The sequence below is a fragment of the Lycorma delicatula genome, chromosome 13, assembly GCF_047948215.1.
Source record: "Lycorma delicatula isolate Av1 chromosome 13, ASM4794821v1, whole genome shotgun sequence".
NCBI classification, from domain to species: Eukaryota; Metazoa; Arthropoda; class Insecta; order Hemiptera; family Fulgoridae; genus Lycorma; species Lycorma delicatula.
In genome coordinates this window covers 13739253-13763646 of record NC_134467.1, presented here as the reverse complement: position 1 = coordinate 13763646, position 24394 = coordinate 13739253, and the positions used below count along the sequence as shown (strand labels likewise).

General features: G+C 30.7%; 1 protein-coding gene across 1 annotated transcript in view; it reads right to left on the bottom strand.

Moving 5' to 3' along the window:
- Positions 1-24394, bottom strand: part of LOC142333621 (endochitinase-like) — a 66739-nt gene that overhangs the window by 31627 nt on the left and 10718 nt on the right. The window contains exon 2 of the mRNA XM_075380960.1: positions 22061-22225. Coding sequence (XP_075237075.1) covers positions 22061-22099 — 39 coding nt within the window. The 5' untranslated portion in view covers positions 22100-22225. The remainder of the gene's footprint in view (positions 1-22060; positions 22226-24394) is intronic.

The window sequence follows — 24394 nt, the reverse complement described above, 5'->3', positions numbered from 1 at the left end:
AACAGATGGCAGCACGTTTTTAAATAAAATTGATATGATCAGAATGTAGATAAATAATTTCAAATCAATATCATCAAATACAATGTATATATATATAAAATTTTAATCTTAAAATGTTGGTCTGTACAAATACAATAATTAAACTACTGGTCCTAATTCTTTAAAGAATATACTTTTTAAAGCAGTTTATGTTTATATAAATACTATGTTTTATATATAAATAGTATGTTTTATGTTATAATTCTGTTATTATGTGTAAATTCTATGTTTTCATAAACTACTTTTTAAAACATTTTGATTCGAACTCACAGTAATTCATACTCAATACTCACACTCCATTAGTCCTGAATTAGTAAAGTTTCAGTGCACTGGCTGTTTTTGTTTTTGAACTATTCATAACTGTAACTATTTGTGGAGTCCAATTTTATAACAAGAATGTTATTTGTTTAGATAATATTCACATTCCCCTCTAATTCATGTAGATCCCATGGTGAGTGTAGAAAAAGTAATACAGCCGCATAAAAGGAAATTTATATTTTTACATTCATCTACTACTTGCATTATCTTTCTTTTTTTTAACTTTTATAACCAGATTAACAGATGAAACCTCATAAGTTATACCAATGTATAACATAAATCAAAGTTACCTTTCTTTTTCTGAGGTAGTGAAATGCATCACATTTACAAGATATCTATGACCATAATTGTTTGATTCCCCATAAAATCAGTAATGCCATCAATCAGCACTGTACAGTTTTCATTTCAGGTATCATTAATGAGCTTGTAATGTATTGCATTAAATGAAATGCAAGAACCTAGAGCTCTAGGATAGACAGCTGACAATTCAAATCCCAATAGGTTCAGATTTAAACCCAAATTCTCTCTTCCTAGCACATGGAGATTACGACCCATGGCTAACTGAAAACATAATTAATTCCTCACTCTCACAAGACTACATATAGATTACCGAATACGTTACCTCTGGACAACCAATTTTTCTTATGTCATAGAACTTTTAATGTTTAATATAGAACTGCCGTTGAAACTAAATAAGTTTGTGGATTTTTTAAATCCATAACAAAAGTATAATTTCTGAGAACATGAGTAGTATAACAGATAAACTAATATTACAACTAACAGGACAAATTAATCCTGTAGGTCATATTACATTTTTAAGTAATTGTATAATATTTCATTGTTTTCAAGTGTAATGCTTCAAAAATGCAATTTTATCATTATAGTAACATAGTTAAACAGTTTAAATACAATATAAAGGTGGTACATAAAGTATGACATTTGTGTACATAATGGCAGTTATCAAACCTCCAAATCAATTTAAGCATTAGATGATTATAATTTAACAACTAATTCTTTTGGAAAATGATCAATCCATAAAATAAATTTAAGTTCATAAATAGATAACATGATTTATTTATGCTTTTAAAATTAATGTATACATTTTGAATATTCTTATCTTGAATATTATGTATTTTTTCTCTGTGAAAATTCAACTAAAAAATTAAATTATATATATATTTTATTTAAGCCAATGAAGTAAAGTTAAAAATTTACAGTAGATGAAAACATTACCAGTTTGTTTTATATGTAATACTAATTCATTTTTATATTTATTATAAATTACAATTTTTTTTTTGTCTTCAGTCATTTGACTGGTTTGATGCAGTTCTCCAAGATTACCTATCTAGTGCTAGTTGTTTCATTTCTGTATACCTCCTACATCCTACATCCCTAACAGTTTGTTTTACATATTCCAAACGTTGCCTGCCTGCACAATTTTTTCCTTCTATCTGACCCTCTAATATTAAAGCGACTATTCCAGTTTGGCTTAATATGTGGCCTATAAGTCTGTTTCTTCTTTTAACTATATTTTTCCAAATGCTTCCTTCTTCATCGATAAAGTGTTTATTCTAATTCTGATGTAAGAAAACATACTTACAGTATTTCAGAACTATTTAATGTTTTAATTCTAGTCAGCAAAAAGGTGATTAATGTATTATTTAATATTTACTGCTAACAAGCCCTGTTTTCTATATTTTAATTCCCATGATTTTTATCTCTAATCTTATACCACTGAAGTAAATGCAATCAGTATTTAGACGACCTAACATTAAATATCCAATTATAATAAAACTCTCATTTATTGCACAATGAAAGACATAAATGTACTCGTCAAAATGTTTTGCGATAGTATTTCAGATAAATACTGATTGCAGTAATGGAATAAATTTTGCATTACTGCAATCAGTATTGTTGATTTCAGTACAGTAATCTTTACCTTACGTTGGTAAGGTATTTGACTATAATACCATATTTTTTTATCCCCCCTACATAGTAATGTCAAATCACACAATGTAAGTACAGTCCTTACACACAGGGCTTTGCAGCAGGTGCATGGAGCAAGTGGAGCAACAAATCTTTACTCGGAGCAACAACATGGAAATTTGTAGTATTTTGCTGCTCCGATGTATATATTTTTGTAATATTTGAGCTGGTGAGAATGGAAGTGACAGAAGTCATAAAATTTAAAAATTGAGTTGAGTTGATGTGTGAAATCCTCTGACATAGTTCTGTTTTATTTAGAATGAAAATGGCTTTAGTCATTAATACAGAAATTCACCACTAGGAACAGCACTAATATTCATTTCTTACATTTGATTTTTCAATAACAATTTTAACAAACCATTAAATGTTAAACTAAATTTCTTCAATTGGCCAAAAAGTGACTTACGCCACTTTCATTCTCACCGACTCATTTTTCTTTGTTAAGTTTACAACACTAGTATTATTAAAAATGTGACAAACTTGTCAAGCAATACATAACCTAACTATTTTTGCGCCTGGTCGTGAGTGTGAGAATCGTTCATTTCTGTTAGCAATCAGTTTGTTGTAATTGTAATTGTAATTTTTAATTTGTTTGCCGAGGTATGATTATTATTATTTGGTTATTTTGTATGCACAATTATTTATATGCATTATTTCTAAAATAAAAACACTTAAATGTTTGATTATTTAAGACATGGTGTCAAACCAAAATTTAAAACTATCACTGCTGATAGACAGTCGATTTACGAAAGAGCTTAAAGAGATTTTCGTATTTGAATATACAGGAAGAAGACGTCAGTTATAAACAAGATGGAACGCATTATAAATGGCAAATCTATACAATGCAACTTCAAGGCAAGTGGAACTAGTGTGTTGAAAATGTTCAATCTTTGGCAGCATGTGAAGCGCAATCATCCTGAAATTTAGGAATGGTTACTTAAAAAGAAGGATCCACTGCAACAAAAAATGTAATCACAAAAATTTTACCATTGCATTTTCATGTCATAAGAAATGCAGAACTGATCGACCAAAAACTGATACATATTTAGCATTGTTGAAGATTACAATCGCTATGGATAGTAATACTTTCTGCAAGGGACTTGTTGAGATGGTTTGTATGAGTATGACACCACTCACTACGTTCACATTAAATAACAAAGGATTCCAAAAAATTACTGGTGAAATGGCTCAGAAGCTTAATGTACCAACAGGACATGACGCTGTTCGTAACTTAGTAAAAAGCACAGCAGAGTCTACTCACATCAACTTAAGACAAACTTTAAAAGGACAATCACGCTGTTTAAAGCTAGATGCTACAACCCAGAAATAAAAATTTTCTTTCCATCAATGTAGAATTTTGGAATAAAAAAAGCAAGAAACAGCTTGTAATAGTTAGACCAAAACCTCCTCTTTAATTGGAAGATTGAAATCAGAACATCCCCGTTCTGATCAAAAACCTTCAAAATTCTAGTAGTTAATTTTAAAATGCACTCAGAAATAACAAAACTTAAAGGTTAATTTATATGATTAGCTACAAAAATGAAAACTAGAAAAAAAATTAAACCTTTATAAATGAAGAAGCTATAAAACATTAAAGCGCTTAAAACAAAACACACTAACTGAAAAACATTTATGTTTAAATAGAAATACTTAATAATAGAAAATAAAATAAATAAAATAAAACAAAGGACTTGAATTAATATTAAAATTAATCTTCAAGCTTTAAACTTCTAGATCCACTTAATCAAAGCGTTGTGTAGAGTTCAAACACCAATTAAAATATTTATTCATTAAAAAAGCAATATTTTAAAATGTTTGTATAATATCAGTACTAACAGTTATTTATCAAGTTGTTATCCTTCACTTAAAATAATTTTACATCAGAAATGTTAATTTTACAGCAATGTATGGTAGCACCTATTTTGCTGTTAACTAACTTAAACTTAACGACTGTAATTAAGCAAGTAATATCTTGATTCCATCCATATTTTGGTAGCAAGAGAAATATAAAATTGTTTTGTTAATGAATATTTACAAAGAGGCATTCAAGTTCTGCTTATTTTTACAGAACTTGAATGTTTCCTTCATTCTCTACTCTTTGAAGCTTTCCAGTTTTGTCATCAAACTAAATGCGTCTCAACAAGAAACATACTTTTCTAAGTAGATGGTCAGTTATAAATATTAGAATGAAGAACAATTTATTTTACAGAGGATCTGATCAACTAAATAATTACTAAATTTTCATATGACAGAAAGAAAAACACTCCTCACAAATTTGTTAATATATTCAAATGTAATATCTCTTGTAAAATACGTTAAAAATTTGTTACTAATTTTCAAAATTAAAAGAAAATTGGCTTCCAGAACATCTTTAAGAACTAATTATGCAGCTGTTTCTTAATTTGTTACCAGTGCCACTATTGTTAATAACACTCACTTAAAAATGGTTTCATAATAGCTTTAAAGGGGCTTTTAACACGCATGCTTGCGTACATGCGTGCATTTGTATATGTGTGAAATAATATGAATGATCTCAGTCACGGCTGTTCTTTTTCTGTATATTTTTTCAACTTAAGGATTTATAAATTTCATTCTAGGCAGCTCTGCACTGATCATTAGATAAATAAATAAATATTCAAGTTTTAAAAAACTATAGCGAGTATGAATCTTTCAAAGAAAAATGTTTACACATTAATAAACACGGTTACGTTTTATGCATTATCATCACACTATACTAGCGAATGATTATTTTAAAGAAGAACAATATTTCATTTTCTTCCAGTGTTTCATCTAACTCTTGTTCTAACTGAATTTTTATCAAACTCCTAAAAAGTTCTATTGGAAATGGTTTTATTGGAAAGTGAAGGTCGACAGACCTTCCAATAAAACCTCAAAAATACTTTTGTTGATCCAGGTTACTGCACATATTTTTCTTTCGATATAAAAATTTTTTAAAATTCAAAATACTCTTACAAAGAAAAAATTATAAAAATAAAACCGGTAAATGAAAAAAAATCCTAGTGAATCATTTTTTAGAAAAATGGGCATTCATAATCATTAATTCAATTTGTACAGATTTCTGAAAGCCTCCATCCTACTACCCTGACTAAGTCCAAATTCTCAATTCCAACCTCCCAATATTATCACATTAATCATACTCCTAAATTCATAAAAGTCATCCAGTGATAGATTTATTTTTTGATCCCATGTTACTTTCTAATATTATTGCGATTTATATTTTTGTAAATAAAAATATATGAAATGCGTGTTAAAATATAATAACAGTCTAATGTCAAAAACATAACTGAGATGGATTGTTTGATAATCATTTTGTTAAAATTGGGTAGCCATTCCTGAGTAAATTGTACAGTTGTAGGGAACCAAGTGTGAAACCAAATGTTCAGCTAGCAGAATATACATAAAATGCCCATCAATTTGATGAATGAACGAACTATTATAGGTTAACTAATTTAATATTAGTAAAACAATTTTTTTATGATAAAGCAGTCAATATATTTCTAAGCTACATGAAAAGTATATGCAATTGTATGTATACAAAATTATTGTATGTATAATATTAAAAAATAAATATTTAACTTTAAACCGATATATTAAAAAAAAAACTATGTTGTATACAATAAAATAAATCAAATGTTCCTCACTTTAAAATAATGTCCTAGACTGTGTGGTTTTTCCTTTCTAGAAAATTCTTCGGTTATACAAACGACACGCATAAAGGTAAGCGATTTGACGAGACTTTGAGATGTCTCTTAATCGGCACGACGTTATAAGATTTACAAACAACTTTCTTACTTTTCTCTGTGTTTCTGATCGGTCGGTGATATTAGAGGAGTTTACTCGCTCAGACTCGAGCGACTCGTTTGAGGGATTTGGTACGAGTTTAAAAGAATTCAAAAAGAACTTAATTACTTTTCGGTGTTTCTGAGTGAGTGTTACAATTGTTTACTCGCACTAACAACCCCCTCGTGACTAAACCCCCTGTTTAAAATATAAATCTGAATTTTAAATATATACTTTAAAATAAAAATTAGAATCTAATTTCAATATGATTTTATTTACTTTTTACCTGCATTAAAATATTATTTAATAAAAACATTCGTTATCAGAATTGCTGATCTAGTTGAAAATTAACAAATTTGTTTTTTGAATAGTAATTTACAGAACTGAAATTTCGTTTTATACACCGATAATTACATTTTCAATTAGGAAAAGTAAGAAAGAAAATTTAATAAAGAGAATATTTTATGTTCTCTAAGACTGAAAACGGTATTATTTGATCAATTAAAATTGGTAAATATAAAATGTATTTGGTTATAAATTATTTTCTAGACATATATCCGTGCGTAAATATTTATTTGATTTACTGATAACCTTTTTTTTATTGTAACGGTACAGTTTTTAATTTATTTAATAATACATGTACTCGTGTACGCTAACTTTTAAAATAATATAAAACGAGATTGATTTATTTCTTCCTTACAAAGCTGAACATTTGCTACTGTAAAACAGTTAAAAAGATAAAACGCGTGTCTGTCTATTGAGTCACGTCTGTCTATCTCCCACTTATTCGTTTCTCATTTTACCCTCTCCACTCTTTCTATATGTTTTTTATTGTAAGCTATAGTGGTATGTATTTTATTTGTAATAGCACGTACTCATTTTTGTCCTTGAACGTTAACTAAACGGCATTTTTTGTTTTAAATATTACCATCAAAACAACACAGATTTTATTCTATACTCTTGACCATAGGGGATAAGACATGTTTTTTTCTGTACTTATAAAAGTAAAATTAACAACTGTACTGCAGCTGCCTTTCTTTTTTTGTTTTTATCCCTCTCAGATACAAACACATACACACACACACACAGAGAGAGAGAGAGCAACAGATCAAAAGACTTTGCTTTGAAGGAAACACAGCAGCGACTAATGGTTGTAAAAATTGATTTTTATAAAAATGCTACCGTATTTTTATAAAAAAAACTGTTCTCCTGGAAACAAATTGTAGCGTGTATACGTATCCTTGAATATATTGTTAATTTAATACGTCCATTAATCTGCACATATCAAAAAAGTATCTTGGAATTAATTTTTTTTTTTTTTAATTACAATTTAATGTTTTCGGTTATGTGTTTTTATACTAATTAGTACATTTATTAATTTTTGCTTTACCACTAACGATTGTATAATAATGGAAAAACGCATCCCGCATCTACTATTACAAACCCTAATATGGAGAACTTGAAAGTAGCGGATTTACCAAGAATTTATAGAAATCGCTATTGCTACTGGTCAGATTTTCTAAGAGCATGTCGCTGGGAGAAGGAGGGAAACAAACTTTTCTGTACGATTTGGTGTCTCCTGAAAACGATTCTGCAACGTTTATATATATATATATATATTTAAAAGATTTTTTCACCCGCTCTACCGGACGCAAATTTTAACCGATTTTGAAGAAAATCGATGGGGGAGATGTAAACCTGTTGAAAATACATCTCTAATGAATTTCAAATGAATCGGTTATCAGAAACCGGAGTTAGAGGAAACAAAATTGGTTTTTGGATACGTTTTCAAAGATTTTCAAGGTTTTCGTGTAGTAATTTGAAAGGTAACTTGTTATATAGAAAGCCAGAATTAGATTTCTGTGAGCAATACGTAGCGCGAAATAATTTTGTACGATTCATATTCAAAATATATATTTGAACCAAAAACTGTTTGTTTAAAGAAAAACAAACCAACATACTTACTAGGATAGGTAACATCCTGTTACCTATCCTAGTTACTTTTTAATCTTTACATGGAACTAGCTGTTAATGAAAGGCCAATTTAGATTTGGAGTAACAGTTCAAGGTGAAAAGATAAAGATGATACGATTTGCTGATGATATAGTAATTCTAGCCGAGAGTAAAAAGGATTTAGAAGAAACAATGAACGGCATGGATGAAGTCCTACGCAAGAACTACCGCATGAAAATAAACAAGAACAAAACGAAAGTAACAAAATGTAACGAAGATGAAAAAATAACGAAGAAATACGAAGAAAAAAAAATGTAACGAAGATAGACCACTGTATGTGAAAATAGGAACAGAAAAGATTATGGAGGTAGAAGAATGTTGTTATTTGGGAAGTAGAATTACTAAAAACGGACGAAGAAGGAGTGATATAAAATGCAGTAAATCACAGGCGAAACGAGCCTTCAGTCAGAAATATAATACGTTTACATCAAAAATTAATTTAAACATCAGGAACAGATTTTTGAAAGTATATGTTTGAAGCGTAGCTTTACATGGAAGTGAAACTTGGACGATCGGAGTATCTGAGAAGATATTATTAGAAACTTTTGAAATGCGGTGCTTAGGAGAATGTTAAAAATCAAATGGATGGATAAAGTGACAAATGATGAGGTGTTGCGGCAAATTGATGAAGAAAGAAGCATTTGGAAAAATATAGCTAAAAGAAGAGACTGAATATAGGCCACATATTAAGGCATCCTGGAATAGTCGCTTTAATATTGGAGGGACAGGTAGAAGGAAAAAATTGTCTAGGCAGGCCACATTTGGAATATGTAAAACAAATTGTTCGGAATGTAGGATGTAGAGGGTATAACGAAATGAAACGACTAACACTAGATAGGGAATCTTGGAGAGCTACATCAAACCAGTAAAATGACTGAAGACAAAAAAAAAATGTTTGAAGCCAAAATCAAATTTTTCCAAGCACTATCGCTATAATATTTTAATTTCACAATAATCCAAAATTTGATCTGGTATGAAGAAAGGGGTGTGTCAACAAAAAAAAAAATCAGTTTTGAAATTTTAATCGTTTTGAGATAATTTTATAATTTTATTTTTTGTGAACATAGCTCCAAAACCACGTAAATTATACGTAATAGTATCAAAACAGGTCGATGGCAAGTAGCAGTATTAAGCAATTGATGCCGTCAAACTCAACAATTATGTAAAATTGAGGAAGAACCGAAACATAAATATACAAGTATAATATATTTATTGGAACAATACTTAGTATCTCGCAGTATTATCTATGACATGTAAATGAGATGTCATATTGAATACTCAGGCCGACCATTCCTGAGATTTGTGGTCAATTGAATTTTTGTTTTTTGTTTAATCTCCGGCTCCACAGTTAAGTATTGCTTCAGAGGATGAGATGAATGATTTGTAGCGTGTGTTAAAATGCCATTCCTGACCGGTATTCAAACCCGGAATGAATCTCAGAGTCAATTGAATCCCAATCACAAATGTTCACCGGTATCCACTGTCTAGGATTATAATCCGTATAACAGTAACTAGCTTTTACTAGGACACAACACTGAAAGCAATATTATTTTCAAAAATCATTACACCAGCGGAACATCCTTTACAATTAATTCTTAACTAAAACCGGAAATCCGCCCTTCTGACGCACTTACTGCGACAGAGTTTTTTGCATTTTTTGTATTCCGTTGGTGATTATCCTCTAAAATTTTCATAATGTATTTAATTTGTCGGCAGCCACACCCTAATATATATTAGTTGAAAATATTTCAATGAAAGCTTATTACTGCAGTTAAGAAAAGCCCAAAATCCAAAAAAATTGAATTTTTTGGCTACTTTTGGTCCGGTCGATTGATATAAAAATGGGAGGTGCACAACTAGATGGTACAGCAGTCCTAAATCCAAACCAAAATTTCAACATCCAACGGTTAATCGTTTTCGAGTTATGCGAAATACCAAATATCTTACAAAAAATCTGATCTGAGCGCCACATGACTTCCTCGTACGCTTACTAAATTACATATACACATTTTTTTAAAAATGAAAAGTACATAAATTTTTATTTCATTCATAACTGCTGATATATATTTTTTTTATTACTATTATTGAATTATTATTTATCGTAATTTTTTTTACAATCAGAGGTTAATAATTATTATAAATCAAAATATTTAAATTAATAATTTAATTTCGGAAGCTATTAACAAAAACAATAATGATGGCGTAAAAATAAATTTGGTTCGACATGATGAATAATGTATTTGAATGAAAAAATAATTTTTTGATATATAGAGATATGAAGGTGAAGAAGAAAAATATTTCCAAGAAAAAAGGCGGACGCGGTATAATCGGGTCAGTAATCAATAAGGCTGTAGATTAATTACCGTTTGAAGCTCATATTCCAGGTTACAATTATTGCAGTCCTGGCACGAACTTGGATAAGAGGTTGAAGCGTGGTGATAGAGGCGTAAATAAATTAAATGAGGCGTGTAAACTGCGCGATATAGCTTATTCGAAATATTCAGATAATAAAACAAGATCTCAAGCCGATAAAGCGCTTGCCGAACGGGCGTGGAAACGTGTGCTCGCGCCGGATAGCAGTTTGACTGAAAGAGCGGCCGCCTACGCAGTAACTAACGCGATGAAACTTAAATCCAAATTTGGCGATCGATTGAGATTGAAGAAATGCGGCGGTACGGCTAAGAAAAAAAATAATCAATTCAATACCAAATCGCGCTTTGTACGATCGCGAAACGATCCGCGGTGTTTTTTATGTTGGACGCTTTACCGAAAAAGATTTGGAAAAATGAATGCTCGATAGTGAATTTAGACGCCTCAAAGGGCCGCGGTACGCATTGGGTTTGTTTCCGAAAAATCGATAAAAATATACATTATTTTGATAGCATAGGCGATGCGCATCCGCCTCCAGAACTGATGAATTATTTCAGAAACTCCAACGTAACGTACAATTACAATAGATATCAAACCGACGATGATGTGATTTGGGGTCGATTATGTTTAGAATTTTTATCCGAATAAATTATACGTTTTTTGTTTTTTATTTTTTTTAAAAAGATATGTTGCGTCTATTATCAAGTGATGGTAACAGTTCGATGATTAAAAATCATTTTTTCCTCCGATCGACCTTTCAAAAGGCCAATACGAATCGGGTCTCAAATGGTAGATGACCGCCAACACACGTCGAGGAAAACAAAAATAATAAATTTTGTTTCGCTTTGGAAAAGGATGTCATAAAAGATGAAAATAATAATTATGTGTCGACAAAAAAGCATACATAACAATACCAACAGGTAGTTATGAAATTGAAGATATCAGTAACTATATACAGAATAAAATGAATAAAAATAATAAAACCATCATATTGCAAGCAAACCCAAATACGTTACAGTGTGAAATTAAAAGCACCGTATGGATAGACTTTTCGGATACAGATTGCAGTATCGGCAGGCTGTTGGGCTATGGGCCGAGAATTCTCAAAGCGAATGCGACGCATCTTTCGGATGAAATAATAAATATCGCTCCCGTGAATGTAGTACGTGAGAAATGTAACATTATTTCGGGCAGTTATAGAAATAAAAATCAAGACCGCATTTTATATGAGTTTCCGCTGAGTGTAGATCCGGGCGATAAGATTGAACAATATCCTCCTTATACTGAATTTCTACCGGTAGATGTGAGAGCAATTTACAATTTAGTTATATCGTTGACCGATGAAAATGATAATTTATTAAATTTGCGCGGCGAACGAGTAAACATCATGTTGGTTTTGAAAGAATCAAGGACCCATCGGAGTTTCTGAATAGAATATTGTAATTTTATTTTTATTTTTGTTATTTTAGATAGATATGCCGCTAGTACTTGAAAGTGATGATGAAATTGATGTTAGAAACCGTTACAAATTGACCGAAGAAAGGGTTAAAAAATTAAAATCTTTAGGTTTTGAAATAGTCGAAGGGAAACTTAAAAGTACCATTACGTTATTGAAATAAAAAATTAAACTTTTTCTATAGAGATGAATTATTTAACAGTTAATAAGATAGCGCCGTTCAGATGAGTCCCTAACATATAATCAATTCACAATCATCCTTAGCGAATAAAATCGAAAAGGAGATTAAAATCCCAATAAATCAACCGGACGCGTATACCGTTCCGGGTGAAAGTTATTTGATTGTTTCCGGCAAACTCGCCGGAACGGACGGAAAAAAATCGACTACTTCAGAATTAGTTAATTTTGGTGCGGCCTTCTTATTCCAGGATATACGATATCTTATTAACGCGCAAGAAGTAGCTTCGGTGAGAAATGTAGGCGTGACAACTGTTATGAAAAATGCTCTTTCAGTGACAAATTCTACGTTGACATCTGCCGAAATAGCGGGATGTATTTTTGGAAAAAATAAAGTCGATTTAGATGAAAATGGTAATTTCAATTTACGCATACCGTTATCGATGCTGTTGGGTTTCGCTGAAGACTATAAAAAAATAATCATAAACAACAGACAAGAATCGGTGTTGAGACGTATTACGCGATACGCGCTACGGTTCCCGACCACAAATCTAAGATAGAATTAACAGATCGTGTGGGATGTCCCGTACCTCAAGGTGGCGCCCGAATATGAATTGGAACTAGCTAAAATAAGAGATCAAAATAAGGATGTGCGTATGGCGTTCAGAGAGTAGGACCTTCAGGAAAATACGGCGGTTCCTCAAACGAATTCTTTTATATAGAATGTGACAACGTTGTCGCAAATAGATAAACCGCGCTATGTTATTGTAGGTTTTCAAACCGATAGGAAAGACAAAGCCATGAAGGACGCGTCAGAATTCGATTCGTGTAACGTTAAAAATATTTGTGTAATGATCAATTCGAATAAATATCCGTATGAAGATTTACGAGGGAACCAAGCGAGATATTTAGAAAAATTATATTTATGGACCAATTTGGTTCGTATTCAGAATATGAATATTAGTTACGTGAAAAGAAATATTTTTTAAAAACTGTACCCGCTAGGTGGGGCCGGTGTCGACATATTTACGAAACAAACAAACAAATATACAAATAAACTTTTTTATTCTATATATATATATATATAAAAGGCTTGTTCGTATGTGTGTCCGCTAAAGACCAAAAAAATAATGGACCGACCGCGGGAAAAAGGGGAAAATGGAAAACGGGGAAAAGGTGGAAAGAGAAAAGGGGAAAACGGGAAAGGCTAAAAAGGAAACTGGGTGAGCGATGAGGGAGAAGAGTGAAAGGGAGAAGTTGGAAAGGGAAAAGGGGAGGAGAATAAGTGAAAGGTAAAATCTGTGAAGTTCAGATTTTTAATTTTTTTATCAAATTTTCAATTGTGTATCAAATTCTCTCTCACGCTCTCTCTCTCTCTCTCTCTCTCTATATATATATATATATATATATATATAGCAATAGCAAAGCATTACCGGGTCTACTGGTATTTTAATAAAAATTAACAAGCAAAATTTGTAATTATGGAGTAACAGATTTCATTTGCGCGGTGGTGGTGTGTGTGTGTGTGTGTGTGCGTGCGAAATCTTGCATTACTGATAAAGACATTACACACGATTGAACATTAGATTTGATTAAATAATAGAAAGCTTCATCAACCCCATCTGTATCACCGGTATATTAGATCATTCTAGTTTTGAAGGTATTTTTATTTATTGTAATACTTCATTTGTGCTAGATTTTTTAAAAAAATCAGTTGATTAAAGCGAAATGTTTAATGAAAAATAAATTTAATAGAACAAATTTCTTATAGTAACAAATGCTTTAATAAAATAAATAAAAAAATATATATAAATAGTTCAAGAGTTAATGATAAAATAATACAATAACATAATTTATAAAATTGTATAGTTTATACAGTGACAGAGGACTTTAGTTAAGAGGAATTTTAGAGGTAAATCTTTTTTTATTTAATTTTTTTGGGATGAGGCATAAGTAAAAACTTCTGTCAGTCTAACTAATGCGCTAAGGGTGTGAGGGAGGGTGGGACGGGGGTTTTGTTTATATTTTTGTTTATAACAAACGCAGGTGGCTTCCTTCGTTCTGATTGGCTACCGTCAGACAGTACTGAACAAGCGTTGTACAATTCAAATACAACCGTAAACATGTGTACATGTGTGTGTGTGCGTACGTATGAGTATTGCTGGGCGAGTAACACGTTAATATAGACGTTTTCTTATAAAGACATTTCTTATATAGACGTTCGAAATAATTAAATCAAGATTTGTCGATTCTTTTATATTTATTACATTTTATTTAAAATAATAATTAATCACCTTACATTTTAATAAATTAAATAAAAATATTACCATAAAGTTTATCCGTTTTGTAAAGTATTTTACAAAAAAAAAAGATTCTAATTTTACATAATAAGATAACATTTTCCAGTTTTATTTACAATTTGACCTCGTAATACCCTACACGTGTATTTTAACGAGCGAAGAATATGGTCAATGAGTTATTATAAAAAGTGAAAACTACATGACGTAACAAAATAAAGATATTATTAACTTATAGTCATAATACCATCAATAGATTATTTATACTCGAGACACATTATTCTTCAATTCTGATATCCATCAAACATAGACGTCAATTTGTAGAAATAAGCTTAATAATTATCTTGAATTACTATTATTAATTATCATTAGTTATAAGCACGAGGATTATTTAATTTCAACCGTTATTAACAATAATTCGAACAACCGACATTTTTACCGATAATTACATACGCTAGTTATCAGGTAAAGCGGTATGTTCGTAACAATGCTAAATGAATATCGTTGACTTAACATTTTTTCATTATTTAATTAGGTATTTTAACTTCAAAATCATAATACGATAGTACTATTGCGTTAGCACATCAAACACACCTACACCATCAATAGTACTATTGCGTTAGCACATCAAACACACCTACACCATCAATAGAAGTTCCCTCTAAAAACAATGTACCCTTTATACATCAGATATTGTACAAGAAAGTCTAGTTCCAGATTCATTTTCAGCAGATTCACTGTAGAACTCGGCACATAATTTCCAATATTTCTTTTGGTTCTCTCTTCTCAAGGGTTGTCATTTATTTTTAGAATACGGAAAGTAGCAAACTCAGAGTGTCCTAGCCGGTTGTAGTTTCCTTTTAAATTTTGTTAGATATTATTACAACATACCGTACTACAGTATACGCAACACAAAAATATTAAAATAGCAAACAACATTTTTCTTTATATTTCTACTTATTATAATATCTTCCTACGTATTCTCTTAGACTACACAGCCTACTTCTATTAGGAAAGTTATTAATTCCGTAACTAATTGTCTGTATAGTATGTATACTAAAAATTTTTAAAATCGTTTAAATTAATTATTTTTAAAATTAAAGATTTTATTAACAAATGTGATTTTGGCATTTCTACTGAACTATGAGATGGACCAAACTCGAAAAAACAAATTTTTTGGTTATTTTTACGTACTTCATAATTCAGTTTTGAGTTTTGTTAAGGAATTAAAATAATAAGAAAGTTAGGTGAACAAAGAAAAGTCCTTTAGGCTGAGGTGCTTAGGGCTAAACTCAAGGCCGCTCGCTCATCTTAAATCGCACTGTAATTTCCTCACTCGCCCAGGCTACCGTACTTTGATCGTTCTTACGATTTACTCTTTCCATCATTAGATCGAAACATTATTAAAATATTTCAAGGATCGGGTACCGGTTTTTATTTTTATTGAAATTAATGTATATCGGTTACATAGTGTAATCGCAGCGTTCATCACTTTTCTTTTCTTTTTTACTTGATAATACCGGCAATAAGTTTAAAGCTTGTGCGTGGGATATAGAAATGGAATTTTGTAGCGTATGAAAAACGCCATACCTTAATGGGATTCAAATCTGGAACCTCCGTATTAAAGGCCAAGCGCTACCGCTCGCCCCACGGAAGCCGGCAATTTCATTTTAGGTTGTTAAATAATGTGCGCCATTAAAAACAAAATAATGTAAAGAAATAGAAAAATAGAAATTAACGAAATCGTGCGGCTATTAAAATATTATATCTTTTTTCATTAAAATGTTTACAAGTTAATTTGAAAGTTTACTGAATAATTACTATTGCGCAGTTTATGTCGCTACTTTAATGTTACTGTACACGTAGTTTTGCTAAATTTCTTCATACTGAACAGGTACATTTTAAAAGCTCGGTTAGAAGATAGCTTTTAAAAAAGTATATCTTTTTCTTCATAAAAACGTATTTAATAACTAATTAATAACTAATTTTTTTTATAATGTCATTTCAGAAATATCAACAGGTCGCACTATCTTTTGTCGGAATAGTGATGAAACTGCTCGAGAGGTTGTTTCTTGGAAAGAGCTTCGGTAGTACAAGAAAAAATATGTATCTTGATTTATTCAACAGATTGCTGCTCGAACTTTATAGTCTAAGCGATATATTTTTTTTACGATTTTCATTTCTACTAAGGTTAGCGTGCTTTTAATTTTTGTTATTTTAATTAAAGACATATTTTAAAATGTATCTGGTTTTTTAGATATTGCGGATATTTTAATTAACGCTTTAAAAACTATCGAATAAATTGATAATTTTTTAAAATATAAATACAAATTTTCTGTATAGTTTAAAAATCACTTAACAGTAAAATCATTAAAAAAAACCCGTTTAAACGTCGGTTGAAAATTAGCAAATAAAAAATGAGAAATATCAAATTTCTCTCCTGTAAAATCGCTAGTTTCTTGATATTTTGTCTTCTATGTAAATAAAATAATATGCGCATAAAACATCCGGTTTATTTAAAGCAAATTCTATTAAAATATTTTATTAATCAGAAAATTGTTTGTTTAAAGAGTTAAAACTTTCTAAACAAATAACTCACGTTAATTTTGCCTTTTTTTCTATTGTTCTATCTATTTTGTTTCGAAGCCTATTATTAGAAATATTAACATAATATAAACCAAAATGTTACACATCACAACACTTTTATCATCACTTCCGTTCGTATAATAAATTTTATACCGCATTGCTAGGCTATCTACTTTCTTCAATTACGGTATACATACCGCAATTACAAATAATTTAAAAAATATACAAAAAAACTAAATGCAGTTTTCATTATTACTATTATTTTTTATAATTATTATTATTATTATAGTGAAATAAATTTTCCTTCGTTTTTATTCACCGTAAATTATTTGCAAAGAGTTTAATTTTAAATCTAACAGACCGATAATAGAAATGTAAATAAGAAACCAAGTCTCTGAAGTACACAGATCGGACGGTGCGATGTAAGGACACAGACAGACATCAAGGTCGGATGGACAGGTCTTTTTAGGTAATTTCCTCTGTAACAAACAACACGTTCGCGCCCGCTTTCATTTAGTAAGATTTACCAGCCTTGTTGTCAGTTTGACTCTTTATTGATACGCTGTTGTAAATTGTTAACTTGCTTTCAATATCGTGTACGCACAATTTATATAGTCGATCCGGTACAATAATACAACATACACCGATCTATCGATCACAACGTATTTACTACACCGTAAAGACCTTACTTCGATCCTCGGAGACCTTTCTATTCAAAAATTATTTAATCGCTTTTTTGCCGGTATTATATTCTTAGAATTCGATACGATGTCCTTGAATGAAATACCTACATTTTACAAAAAATAGTTTTAATATTCGACTATTTGATTTTGATCGATCGATTTTATAATAAGAAGCTTCGATATTCTGACCGTAAAATTTTAAAATCTCAACTAACGCATTATTTTAATATTTACGTCGATTATATTTAATATATATTTATATATATCTGAAATCGTACAATAAACCCGCTTAGTATCATATAAGTCATATTTGTTATTATTTATTTATACACCGACCGACTGCAGTAGCAGTAAAATAAATGTACCCGGTAATAGAAAAATGAGAACAAAAATGTTGAAGATATTAACATTTTTGCTGCTGTTTTTAGTTAAAGGAAAATATACATAAGGTGTCGTCCAAAAGGCAGTAACCCGGTTTTAAGTTGTTCTTACTCCTATCTCTCATCTATATAACAAGGTGTAACCGAGCGAATCACCCCTATTTCTGGTTTTGTAATGCCTATTATTCTGCTTCTTTTTTTAAAAAACAAAGAATTATAATTTTTTATATAAACGTACATATTTACATGATTATGTAGGAACTCTTTAAGTTAGATAATATGTGGATAAAGGTAAGTTTAATTTTCACATTTTATTTATTACAAAATTTTTTCAGCTTTTTTTTTTGTATGGAAGGATACAAAAAACTATCAAGGACTGTAACCCCTCCGAACTAAGGGTAAATAAGTACGCTACGCAAAATTATTACAAGTGTAGTAAGCTACCTAGTGTTTATTTTTTCTTCTAAATTAGAACGGTTTTTTTTAATATAAAAAAAAGATTTATGGAAAAAAATTATTTTTTAAAACAAAAGTAAATTCACTTACACTTAAAATATCATTCGCAGGTTCCTTTTGTACGAGTATTTATGTCATTGTTACACGCATTTTTTATGCTAATATAAACAATATTAATCGGCTGTTGTTTGGAAAACGGTAAATATTAATTTACTCATCTGCAACCTTCTAAATAACATATCGTAATCTTATACTATACCTCTACCCTGTTCTAAGACAAACTGAAGTCAGGGGGGATAAGAAAATTATCAGTAACCAAAAACTGAATTCCGTTGCCTAGAAAAATTCAATACCAAAAAATTATAAAACTAATTATTTTGCGTTATATATTTATATCGGTATATGTACAGTTCTGACCGGCAAGATAGCTCAGAAGGCAACCGGGTTCTTTATCCAAATAAATAAAGAGATTCTATCGGTTTAAATTTGTAAACTAATAAAAAATGAAATCAGCACCTCATCCCATCTAAGTTACTTTGATATGAACTTTAACTGCTAGTGTATTAAAAAAAAAATAAAAAATACTTTTTTAAGAGAATTTTGACATCGTATTAAAAAAACGAATAATACAAATGGAAGAATAAATATCCGCTGGACAGTTTGATGCGATAGACGTAAGATCTAGAATTTGTACAAAAACAGTACTATTTTGTAGATTTGTTATTCGGTTTTTCCCAGGGTAACAGGTCGCAATCAAAGACGGTAATAAAATATTAAAGCGTTGACGGTAAGGATGACGATGATAATAGGTGTAGATGCAAATAAGTATCGGACAATAGTTTCACGTTAATCGCCCCCGTCTCGTAACGGAACAGTGCTGTTAGTTGTTTGTATTTCTCCGGTTGTACTCCGATATTTGTTCCCACAGTCGCACCGCAATTCTACAACAAAAATTATTAATTAGCCCTCCTTCCCTTCTCTTCGTCTTTTCTTTCGGTCGTTCATTCGTTCTTTAATTTTCTTTCTCTAAACCGAATTCACTCGTACATCATTTTATTTCTATTCTTTCTTTTACACGAGATCTAATGTCGTAAGTAAAATGCGTCGTTTCTACACTGGCACGCGTGAATTCACAAAAAGGTAATGTTAACCTTCATAAATCAGATGAAACTATTTATTTTTTTACTGTCTATATCAACCGACTCCCTCCCGCTCGTAAAATTTATAACGTATCGGTTATAAATTACTTAACAGCCGGCAAAAAAATTTTCGATATTTTCCTGGCATTAATTATTTTCATACGGTGGAAAAATAATGATACGTGAAAAAAGTTAACTAAAATTTATTTTTTCGGCTTGGAGATTTATGATGGTTTACTGTAAAATTATCGTGTTTAAATAAATTTTTTAAATTCAAAAAATCCCCTCCTCCAAAATTTCCCTCTAATCGCCTCCATAAAAATCATCTTCCAAGCAATTTTTTTGATTTTTCTAGTTTCTTTGTTAAATGAAAGAAACTAAAAAAAATTACACTAAAAAATATACGGTCGATAAAATGTTACCTAAGTTTATTTTTTGGGTGTCGGATTGAATTGAAATAAAACTTTATTCTAATACTGTTATTAAAAGCTTATTACTTAAACTTTTAATAGCGTTAAAATTTTAAATAGACCAAATAAAGCTTTAGAAAATTCAAAAAATCGATATTTTTAAAATTTGATCGGGGGCCCACCACCCCCACATTGACACCAAAGTATTTTTTGGGAGGTCACTTGTACTACTACTATGTCAAGGAAGATATAAAAATAAATTTATTTCTTCCTAAAAAAACTGTTAAAAAATATACGATAAATAGAAAGATTTTTATTTTTTTTGGGGGAAAGGAGGTGAATTTTGAGGCGAAAACTTTATTTAAAATTGTAAAATAAGCATGTACATATGTACCGAGTTCAATATGAAATGGGGTAATGTTAGTAAAAATTTGAGAAAACCGACCTCAAAAAACTATTTACTCCCCTGGCGATATTGACCCCAATATGTGTTATAGTCATGATACCAATGAAAGCAGGGGCAGACAAATGTGAAGAATACAGAACAATTAGTTTAACTAGTCACGCATCGAAAATCTTAACTAGAATTCTATACAGAAGAATTGAGAGGAGAGTGGAAGAAGTGTTAGGAGAAGACCAATTTGGTTTCAGGAAAAGTATAGGGACAAGGGAAGCAATTTTAGGCCTCAGATTAATAGTAGAAGGAAGATTAAAGAAAAACAAACCAACATACTTGGCGTTTATAGACCTAGAAAAGGCATTTGATAACATAGACTGGAATAAAATGTTCAGCATTTTAAAAAAATTAGGGTTCAAATACAGGGATAGAACAATTGCTAGCATGTACAGGAACCAAACAGCAACAGTAACAATTGAAGAACATAAGAAAGAAGCCGTAATAAGAAAGTGAATCCGACAAGGATGTTCCCTGTCCCTGTTACTTTTTAATCTTTACATGGAACTAGCAGTTAATGATGTTAAAGAACAATTTAGATTCAGAGTAACAGTACAAGGTGAAAAGATAAAGATGCTACGATTTGCTGATGATATAGTAATTCTAGCCGAGAGTAAAAAGGATTTAGAAGAAACAATGAACGGCATAGATGAAGTCCTACGCAAGAACTATCGCATGAAAAAAAACAAGAACAAAACAAAAGTAATGAAATGTAGTAGAAATAACACAGATGGACCCCTGAATGTGAAAATAGGAGGAGAAAATATTATGGAGGTAGACGAATTTTGTTATTTGGGAAGTAGAATTACTAAAGATGGACGAAGCAGGAGCGATATAAAATGCCGAATAGCACAAGCAAAACGAGCCTTCAGTAAGAAATATAATTTGTTTACATCAAAAATTAATTTAAATGTCAGGAAAAGATTTTTGAAAGTATATGTTTGGAGTGTCACTTTATATGGAAGTGAAACTTGGACAATCGGAGTATCTGAGAAGAAAAGATTAGAAGCTTTTGAAATGCGGTGCTGTAGGAGAATGTTAAAAATCAGATGGGTGGATAAAGTGACAAATGAAGAAATATTGCGGCAAATAGATGAAGAAAGAAGCATTTGGAAAAATATAGTTAAAAGAAGAGACAGACTTATAGGCCACATACTAAGGCATCCTGGAATAATCGCTTTAATATTGGAAGGACAGGTAGAAGGAAAAAATTGTGTAGGCAGGCCACGTTTGGAAAATGTAAAACAAATTTTTAGGGATGTAGGATGTAGAGGTTATACTGAAATGAAACGATTAGCACTAGATAGGGAATCTTGGAGAGCTGCATCAAACCAGTCAAATGACTGAAGACAAAAAAAAAAAATGAATTCAGTAGCACATGAAAGTGCTACATATGATTAGGAAGAAAAAACCAAGTATATTCTGGAAGAAAGGTAGAGTTGCTATCACTTCACCTCAAAGGTAAACATAATAATGATAATTATAATAACAATACCTGGTTGAAACAACTGTTGTAGAGTTGTATATACTTCATGGCAATCACGTTCTCTAGGAACAACAAATGTAATGGATAAAAATGTTTTACATCGTAACTGTAATGGCGATCCTGATGTAGTCAATGGCAACTTTTCTTTTCACTTGCGATATGCATATGTATAACCTGAAAAATAAAAAAATGTATTACATAATTATAACAATACTAGTAAAATAAATTCCGGTATTTCCAATAAAGTCCGGTATAACAGACCTGAGTAAAGATTCCTGCCAATTAACAAGAAAGTAGTAGAAAATATAATGAAAGGAATCCAGAAGGGGACTAAAAGGGATCCTTTTTCTAAAGCTAACAGGTCCATTTACAACAAACAACAAAGAACAATAGTTCTTTTTAATACCGCCCAACAACACACCTACCACAGATGTTGTTCCACGAGAAGAAATACCAGACCAGGGTGGGAATGTATGGGAAAATGTCTCTGAAAATCACTATCACGCTTCAACTTGGGTCTGGTTCTGTAAGTAAAGAGGATAAGAGTATAAATACTCCAGGGAAGGCAAGGTGAGTTCAGTTTTGAAAAAGGGAGGAGTTATTACACAAGTCAGTGAAGAAGTGAGATTGTGCATATTTGACCATGTGAAGTGAAATCTCAAGCATTCCGTGAGGACAGTAGGAGGCCGCAGGAGGTTGTTCGGTGAGTGACTATAGAAAATTAGTGAAAGAGATAAAGTATTGAACTCATTTATAAATTATTAGGGTAATTTTATTTGTGAACAGGAAAGGTATTTGAATGAAAGAACTTTGGGCTAATATTATCTTCATAGTAATACAAAACCAGTTGTTAGAGGTGTAAATATTAGTGGTCATGATAATATGTTTTGTCAATGGGCTGAATTCTGGTTTTTAATATTTAACTACCTGCAAATAAATCCTGATCTTACTTTAAATTCTATTTTGTATGTAATCATTGTTTATTACAATTACTGACAGTTGTCATTATTTTTATTATAAATGTTTGTTATTGTTGATTGGTCTTATTTTATTTATGTTCTATACTGTTAAACTAATAAATTGTAATTATATAAACATTCTCAAATTGTTAATTTCTCAATATCCTGATCGAGCCATGAACATGCGACAGTATAATGTTAAAAGATCTGCTGTTTATAGCAATAGTAACTGAATGTAGATGGTGAAATACTAGTAACCAAGTTATGTTTACAAAACTAGTGTGTGTAGATAATCAAAGTTCAAACACAATGCTAGGTGCAGTTCCACTGCACGTTGTTGGAATTAATTAGTCAGTGACTAATGACCTTATCAATCAATGCCAGTTAAATAAAGAGTAGTATTTTAAAGGGTAAAGCCTTAATAGCCAAACCTATACTTAAGCTGGTTTTTATACATCACCACCAAGAACACTAGTTCGGTTTCATAAAACGTTGATATTTTTGAGTGACAATTAAAAATTGATCTAACTGATCTCTTAGCAATACCAACCCCATCTCTTAGAATATATTTCAAGATAATTTTTAACCTCTTTGTCCCGGTGAGGCGGATCTCCTTCTTGTACAAGAATTAAGTTCTCAATGTCTTCATCAAGTTGAGACGTTAGCCATTCACTTATCATGTCGAGATAAATTCCTTCAGTTACTGTGAATGAAAGCGAATGACAAAAACGCGGTGTTGATCCGATAAGTCCATTGTTATCTATTTGTACATCTATTTCTAGTATATAGTTATCTATTTGGGACTCGCAGCGCACACTCGGGATAATTAGATAAAAATCTTTAAAAATTTCTGTTTATTTTTCTTGTTTCTTTTTTATAAAATGTTATTTACGAAAAGAGTAGCAGACTTCTAGCATATGTTCCATTGAGGAAAATAAAGTGAAAGTTCTTATGAACATAGGTTCGGAAACTCTTCGTTAGCGAGTGTCGGCTGGCGAAAGTTTTCACCACCATCTCTGCCATTTCGGTAAAATAATGCCTTAATAAATTAAGGCGTAAATTTTGCGGTTTTATATTAAATTTGACCTGAAAATACTTCCCAGAACTCAATTTTTTAGTAATTTTCGAGAAAAATGAGGTAAAATACAAAAAATGCGGTCGAAAAAAATATTATTTTATATTTGGCGAAAAATAACTTGGTTGAACGGCTAAAGAAACACTAAAGGTTTTAAACAAAACTCCTAAAGAGTTTGATTTGTGTAAGTTCACAGAAAATATAAATATAAATGTAAGAATATTAAAGTTTATTTTTAAAAAAATTTCAAAATGCGACAAATTTTAATTAGGCATTAAACGAAACAAAATGTTAGTTAACAGCGATAAA